The sequence below is a fragment of the Sparus aurata genome, chromosome 20, assembly GCF_900880675.1.
Source record: "Sparus aurata chromosome 20, fSpaAur1.1, whole genome shotgun sequence".
In the NCBI taxonomy this organism is placed as follows: domain Eukaryota; kingdom Metazoa; phylum Chordata; class Actinopteri; order Spariformes; family Sparidae; genus Sparus; species Sparus aurata.
In genome coordinates, this window is record NC_044206.1 from 13,070,475 (window position 1) to 13,078,956 (window position 8,482).

Genomic DNA, 8,482 nt, shown 5'->3' on the forward strand with positions numbered 1-8,482 from the left:
AGAGATAGGTATAACGATGTGACAAGTGACGAGTCTGTGATTCACACATACACACACAAACAGAAACTCATCACAAACTACAGTATGTGCGCACACTCCAGATACAGCATGCCAATCCTGTCCGTGCTATCTGTGGAGCGCGTTGAGAATAAGGGAAAAGGACGTGAAATAGAGCCAAGAAGATCCAACTGTGGCTCTTATCACACTCTGCCCAGCAGCACTGACAAAGAGGGGAAGGGATATGTTTGCAAAGGAAGCTGTGGTGCGGGGAAAGGAGAAAAGCAGGTTTTGAAGGAGAATAGCGACACGTGATGAAAGACAGACAGACAGACAGACAGACAGACAGACCGCTCTTCTGTGGCATCACTCACTGGTTTAAAAGGCAGACAAAAGCAGGAAAGTTTGTGTTTGTGTCCTACAAAATTTATATATAATTGTGTCCCTCCAAGGATTTGTGTGCGCAACTGCTGCCAAAGTGCATTCATGATTATATGTGGGCGTCTTTGTATTCTCTGCCCGCCCTGCATCACAGAGACTCTAAGATCTAACCCTCACTTCCCAGAAAACTCCATTCATCAAATCAAAATGAAACCCTGTTGCATGCTGGATGATGATGATAAGTCCTGTTTCGCTAAAAATAGAAAATAACAGGCTTTTCAAAACGCCCAGGCACGTCTGGCTGTAAACGCTCAAGCACCTCGTCAACCTGTCCTACGAAGAACAGCGAGAGACAGGTCGGAGAGACACACAGCGTCTGTTTTAGGTGTCACCAGCTGCTAAAAGAGTTGTCCGTAAAGAACAGTGTGACTAGCCTTGTTTTCAACTTCTGTCAAGATGCTGTATTTCAAAGAGATGGAGGGACAGGATGATCTCCATGCTCACTTTTTACGTCCTCACCTTGGCAAACACATACACTTAAATACAAACCTTCAAACAAGTCTTTTAAAGGTTCTGCCTTCATAAAACCAAATGCTTTGGGTGGAGATGTAAAGGCCTGGTGAGTTTGGGCAAGTCATATTTTAAAGTATCCAAGAGACCCAACAGGCTGCGGTAATCTGCTAGTATATATAGCTGCCTCTCCAGTGGGCAACAACAGTTCCAGGAAGCTCCAAAATAGAGGCAGGAAGTTCATTTAGTAAACACAATAAAATATGTTAACAAACTGTGTAGCTGTCAAATCAGACCAATAAAGACACAATCTTTCTTACTCTATGAGTTGCTCCATTCCAGCACCCCGGGGGTCCAGTGGCTCCCCAGGTTTGGGTTAATAGTCCTCCTTTTTTACAGTGTGAATCCAGAGTTTCACCTGGGAAAACACAAACATGAGTTAGCCTAGCAGCAGTTAGCATGCAACTAGAATTATGTGACATAAGAGAGGATTATGTAATCTTTTACTCATTCATTTTAATCATCACTCATTTTAAAAGCAGAGCTTCTCAGGAGACAAACAGGATGTATCACTCAAACCACTGCTTTGTCTTTTGTCTGTCCTCCCCGTCTGTCACCCTCTATCTGTCTCTTTAAGAGCCTCTTGTGGCCTCTCGGATCTCGAGGTGTTGAGTTTCAAAGCTGTCTCCATACTGTGTGATTTATGATGGAAACAGAGCTGGCCTCCATGTCTCTGCTGTCTCAGACTTTCCTGTATGTGTTCACAAGTACTGCCGAGGATCCTATTCCCTCTACTTAGATGTCTGAAGCATTTGAGGAAGCGCTGAAGCAAATAAACGTGATCAGAATATCAAGTTCTCTCCATCCACCTGTCAATTTCATTATCTGCAAAGAAGCATGTTGTCTGATACGCACCAATATAAACATTTTTACAGAACACATTTATAATTATTACATTTCAGTACACCAATGTGATTTTGGACATTTTTTTTTAAACCTCTCTTGCTTCATATATTGGTAACAGCACTTGACCCAAAAATGCAGTATCAGTCAGGCTCTACTATGACCTTCTTCTTCACACACACACACACAGCCAAACTCAAATCATTCTATGCACACACTCAGCACATTAGAAAAAGACTTCTCTTCATCATCACCCACAAAAAGCCTTCCTATACACCACAAACACTGGCCTATTTCTCACTCGAGGAAACGCACCATGAATCTAATTAATATCATTCATGTAAATATGAGGTAATTATTCAGAGCTGCGGCACCTGGATAAACTGCATACGGGTGATGACACCTCACTCGCCCCCGAGCCTGCATGATAATCAAGCAGAACATCTGGCGAGAACGGAAACACAACTGTCGAGTCGAACCGACGGGACGCTGCCTCGATCTAAAGCGCTGAATGTTCCTGAAGGTGAACTTCAGGTAAACCTGAGATGCGCGTGTCTGCCTCTGCCAAGATGCGCTACAGTTAAAGTTGAGAAGCAGCCAGTCGCAGCTTTCATTGATTTGATGGAAAAATCCTGGCAAAGCAGAGACAGCGGTTGACAGTGTGTGCTGCATTGTGCTGCAAGGTCAATGCAAACTAAATTACCTTGACACGCTCCCACATTTTCCTTTATGTGTGCTGTGCCGTACAGGAAGGGAAGGATTTGGATCAAGCTGGTGAAGCCGAGCAATCTGGATTTTACCAGAATTAAATAAAAGGCATGACTTCTGTTGAACCTGTTAGCTCATTAACGGATCAGAAGGAGAATTAATCCTTTATTGAGACAGTTTTTTTTGCTACTTAAAATGTTGGAAATGTTAAGATTGCTGTATTTTGCTGTATTTCATACGACTGACATTTTTATTTCATTACCTTTTATGTGAATGACCAAAGTTGGCTTATATGCCTGAATGAAAAGAAGAAGCAGAAAAAGCCAAATTTACCAGCTAACCTCAGACAGGTTTTTTGAACCCAACTAAATACAGATAAAATGAAAAAGAAAGACATTCTTTGAGCATTTTCCCAATGTCCTTGGACTGGCCTTAAACCCTGTCTTGCAAAAGCAGCTGATTCACTCTTTGTAATTGTGTCTCAGAATGGCAAAGTTTAGGCAACAGACTCTCTTCCAGACAAAGGGACTTGTACCAGCTGTTCACAGCGAAAAAATCCCTCAATACATCAAACAGTAGAGACAAAAGCCGACCACACATCAGAGGAAAGAGTTGTTAACCACTGGTATCTCAGCTGTGTGATACGCTGCTTACTTATCCTCAACAGTGGCTACGACTTGGTTATCATACGATTATAAGCAAAGCTTTTCTTCTATGAACACCTGGTTTTTGTGCTTCTCTAAAGCCGAAAGGTCATAAAACTGTCATTCAGAACACAATTATGAAAAGCATACAAGCAAATATCTAACACATTCATCATGTTTCATCTCTCTTTTCATACGTGCCTTTCCCTCACCAGAGTCCTTCACATTCACCGCTCTGCTTCCACCTAGTCATGCATGCTAATCTGTGCTGTAACTTCCAGCAGTGGCCAGCCGCTGCCTGCCTGTCCCATCAAACATGCATAAGAAACAGATGTATCTTTGATGTAGGCTTGTTCATGTTGCCCCATGTGCTTGAGTGTGTGAATGAGTGTGTCTCTCTGTGTGTGTCGGTATGTTTATGTGTCTTTGTCAGTGTGCTCCCAGGCCCTGCGGGTGCGAGCCTGACTGGGGAGATGCGGCTGCATGCCCCGACACACAGGGGGAGAGAGCGAAGGCTGACACAGATCTTTGGCAGGACGAATGATCAATGCAGAAATATGTTGCCATCCATTATGTTTAAATGCATAATTCATGTGATTGGAAGCAATTTTGTGACTGTAATTCATTTGTTTTTTGTCATTAGACATACTTGTGTATACTCGCGCTGTGTATTTAATTTGGATAGGGTTCCTGTCTTAATTCCGTAGTTTAAGTTTTCTTTGGCTCTGATTGAAAAGATTACTCTATAACAAACACATTCTTCTTCGAACCTCTCTTACATTTAAGCCATTTACTTCTTTACACCGGCGTGCTTCTGTATACTGCTTTTATGTATGTTTGTTTGAAAGGAAGACATTTCCTTCACCTTTTTACACTTATTTTTATCAGCCTAGTTTACAGCAATTCTATGAAATAGAGCGGTTGTAGTATTATAATGGTGCAAAATGTATTTTCCACAGTGTCAAGAGTCTTCAGTTATACTAAATAAAATATAGCACATAGATTGCATGTGCCACGCATTGGTTGACAACTATAAAAGCTACACAATCAATCAATCAAAAGCAAAGACCTTTCAAAGCCAACACAGTTGGTCAATTCATCGAACAGTCCATCAAAATCATTCAATAACTATTTTGACAATTGCTTCAAGGTTTGCAGGGCTCCAGGGTGTATTCTCCTTGGTCACACTGGCTTGCCTGACATTGAGCGGTTCAGTTGATGTTATGCATGCGCTGTGATTCAAATGAAGAAAAACATGTATTTTCACCTTTTTTCCTGTTAACAATGATTTAAATAACGTGTTAAGGTATTCGATGAAAATATATAATTGGCGCACCTAGATGAAAATGTTAGGCACACAAGGAAAACCCATTTAAAGAGTTAGTCCGGAGCCCTGATTTACGTAACTTTTCAACTGAAAATGCAAAACACTCTCTTGTCCCAGCTTCCAAATGATGAGTGTTTGCTGATTTTTCTTTGTTTTTAAATGACTGAACATCTTCAGGGTTTCTGGACTGTTAATCGAACAAAACAAGCACTCTGAAAAAGTCACCTCCAGCTCTAAGGAATTGTGATGGGTATTTATTTATTTTTATTGATGTCAATTAATCAAGCTGCATTTCAAGGTCATAAAAGATTTACCGCTTAACTGACACCAATGTGTTGTGTGCAGAGACTATGCTTACAATCTCTATATGTAATTAGAGATAGGTAATCAGTCATTGGAATACCAAAAAATATAGATAGCTAGATTTATAAAATATATACCTAAGATCACAAATGAATCCTCCAGTCTTTGGTGTGTTTTTGTCTTCAAAGTGCTTTGGCCACCCAATATTCTGTGTATGAGCAGCAGGGCGGATGGTGATGTTATGATATTTTTTTTGCTGGCGCTGCGCTTAATGACAAGCATGGCACTGGTCCATCGGACTGTCATCTTTTGGCACCTGGAGTTGTGAAAACTTCCCTTGCACAAGATAGTAAACAGGTACAGTCATGAGTCATCAGAGGGGAGAGCTTTATCCCACTTGTCATCGGCTACGTTTGTGCCGCAGGCTGCCTGATTTGCTCTGTCTGGGTGTGTGTACTGTACATGTGTGGTAACATCTGTAGCAGCCCGGGATACAAATACATCCTCCTCGCTCCACTGCCCTTGGGGGGGGGGGGCCCTCGTGTCCTCACATGAGTCCGTGACCATGTGAAGTGGCCCTGACCTCATCTTCCTACCATCTTCTAACATGAGCGTACAGTGACACACTTTTTTTTTTTGCCCACCCACATCTTTTTCCTTTTTCCCCTAAGACAATTGGTGTTATTCACTCTCTATTGTGGAAGCCGTGTCCATTTCCACATGTGTGCTGGCCATAAAACAGAGAAAAGAGGCCGACTAAAAGCATCCCTTTCCTGACTAGCAGGGTCGCAATTTGCCTCATATAAACACAGGACACACCTTAGCCCAACAGTCTGCACATATCCTTCTGACCCCCTTACCTCCTAATATGCTCCTCTTTCCACTCACACAGGATAACCAGCGTCAGTAAAGTGGTCTGTCCTTTTGGTATGTTCATGCAGGGGGAGTGCAAGACAAAAGAGGAAGAAACAAAAAAAAACAAACATAAAAACTATTTGTGGTGCTGTTCCAGACTTCGGGTGAACTTTTAAGCGGTGTTTTCTTTTTTTTTTTTGTTGTTGGGAGAAAGTCTTAAACCGAGCTGAGAGCTGAAGCTGCTGCCTTTTGTCTCCCGACGTGCCTCGCGCTCCCTAGCATCGTCATGACAACAGTGTGTACGCACTAGCTAGTTTGAAAACAATGAAGAAAAAGTGTGCTAGCTCGAAAATCTTCAGACGCTTCTGTGAAAGTTAGCAAACTAGTCCGTAAAGAAAGCAGACAGAGATAGAGAGTGGGTGGGTGGGGGGGGGGGGGGGGGGGGGGGGGATAAGAAGAGCCGCGACTGAAATTCCAGCGAAGGACAAGTGCACAAATGTCTAATGGAGACAAAGTACAAAGATGCATTCATTCGCATACCTTCTTGACGGAGATGTCTTTTTTTCCTTTTCCCTTCCGAGTCGCAGCCAGCTAGCCACCCCCAGCCACTTCACTTTTACGGCTCTGCCTTGAGGATTAAACTTTGCCACGCCGGTAATAACATTTTATAAACGCATATCCTGTAGTCACTGTGAGCACCGCACGGCGTGTGTGAGGGAACAACGTCCAGCGGTGGTTAACTTCCTCCGCCCAGACTCATTCTTCAACTCCTCTGCCTCGCTTCTATCAACTGGGATGCTTCGCTCCGCCTCACTCGAGCCTGCAGATAAATCACTGGGATCCACAAGAGTTCACTTCGCAGGTTTACTTGTCAGGCTGTTGTTTTTTTTTCTTTTACTCCAAAGATGTTCAAGGATGTTCAGCAAATCTGCATTTCTTTACTGACAACATTATTTTGTAATGATGAACCAGGATGTTTAACACGTTTATTTAACTTTGGTGTACACCTGATCACATTCTGGGCACGATGAAGTGGATGAATCAAAATTCAGTGTAAAAATGTCATTATGTACGTTGAGCACAAAGAACAAAATATAACTTTATTGTGAACTTATTATTTACGTATGGTAAATTTCATATACACAAACAGAATGTCCCCAGTTGTATAGGTTTCCTGTGAGAATGTAAATAATATATTGAATCTCTGCCACTTATTGACACTAAAAAGAAAAGTTAAAAAAAAAAATTGTTGTCTATTAAGAAATTTCCAAGATCAAGATATAGATTTTTTCATTTTTACCCTAACAATCCCAAGCAGATTCTATTTGAAGGCATTATTTATTACACTGTCTTATTTTCAAGGGTATCCCTATCATTCATTTGTGAACTCTCATAAACGTCATTCAACCTACCCTAGTTTTTTTTCTCTCTCTCCAGACGCAGTCCGAATGAATTCAGGTGATTGATTGCACAGGGAACAATTATCTTAATGAGAAATTAATAGGTTTTCAGACCTCACCCCACTATCTTGTTATTGAAGTATATTCCTGACCCTGTTGATATTGGCCTTAATCCTTTGAACTTCCCCGGTTCAAACAACCCGGGTGACACCGGCATTAACCATAATCCGGACCCAGTGGAAGTTTCACATGCTACTCTTTATCCTAATGAAATTTAAATTTCACCCATGGCTTGAAAGGGGGAAAAAAGCAGGGGGTTGCATGTGGTCAATGAAACAATACAGTAAAATGCAATTCTCTCTAAGTTATATCCTGTTAGCGGATATGACCTCACATGGTTGAGGAAAGTTCTCATTATGTTTAATATGGAGATAATAAATGCCAAGTCAGGGGGGAAATGTCCAGAAAAGAGCAATGCTGCACTAAAGTAAATATATGAAGATAAAGTAGCCATACTTTACCTATACCGTTATCTTAAAGGTGCACTACGTAGTTTTGGTGAAGACATTTTAATCCGAAGAGAAAGATCATCATTGAATGTTTCATGCCGAAAATAAATAAATAAATAGATAAACAAACTGACCTTAAAGGACAACACAGCTTCACACTGTTTTACTCTGTTAATATTTGGCGGACCCTGCCACCTTTCCAGCTTCAGACAGTGTTCTGGCTTGTTTATTTGGTTATGGAAAAAAAAAAAGATATTTCCAAGTTTGTATTATTACCTCATTGGTAGTGTATATATTACAATTCTGAGTTTGAATTTCTTCTCCAAAACTACAAAGTGTCCCTTCAAACACAACAATTAGACATAAACTCACCATACAAACAATGAGGCCTAAGAACATTCAAAGCATTTTTTAAAGGTTGATTACCATTATCGTGATGTCATAACCATTTATTCAAGATGCCTTTGATTTGACATACATCCAGGGTGTAGGCTTATAGAAGAGATCAAGCCCAGTGTGAATATAACTTTATTTTACTTGTGAAGTCATTCTGCAGGTGCCTCGAAGCAGATGACAATGAGTAAATGATCATAGTAATGTAGTGACTATTAAGAAGAGTGGTTAAGCTGTAGGTTGAATGGTCTAAGTCGTCATAATAGTTATAGTGGCAGTGAGGGTATTCCATGGTCAGTGTTTCAGTGGCCACAGAGGTAATATACCTCAATATGACAAATTTTATATTTTCTTTTTTTTTGTTAACAATTTTTTATTCGTTTTTCATGTCAACATATAGCAAAAAATGTAAATCAGTATAATAAAAAGCAGAAAATAAAAATAAAAAATAAAAAATAAAAAAAACATACAGACCATTCAGGTGTATTCCCCCGTTGGCAGACAATATACTATTGACTGTATGTTAAAGAGCAAACACAAAAAAAAAACAAT

General features: G+C 40.7%; 1 protein-coding gene across 3 annotated transcripts in view; it reads right to left on the reverse strand.

The window, feature by feature from the left end:
- The window catches only part of ankfn1b (ankyrin repeat and fibronectin type III domain containing 1b), a 141,970-nt gene extending 135,525 nt beyond the window's left edge, over positions 1–6,445 (reverse strand). Inside the window, exons 1-3 of one of the 3 annotated variants that reach the window (XM_030400130.1) lie at positions 6,169–6,445; positions 5,634–5,694; positions 1,209–1,306 (exon numbers count right to left, since the gene is read on the reverse strand). Coding sequence is in view for 2 of the 3 variants with exons in the window: in XM_030400132.1 (XP_030255992.1) it covers positions 1,209–1,225 (17 nt within the window). In the remaining variant the exon portion in view is untranslated. The remainder of the gene's footprint in view (positions 1–1,208; positions 1,307–5,633; positions 5,695–6,168) is intronic. The other 2 variants (XM_030400132.1, XM_030400131.1) reach the window with 2 other exon arrangements.
- Between the last annotated feature and the right edge of the window lie 2,037 nt (positions 6,446–8,482).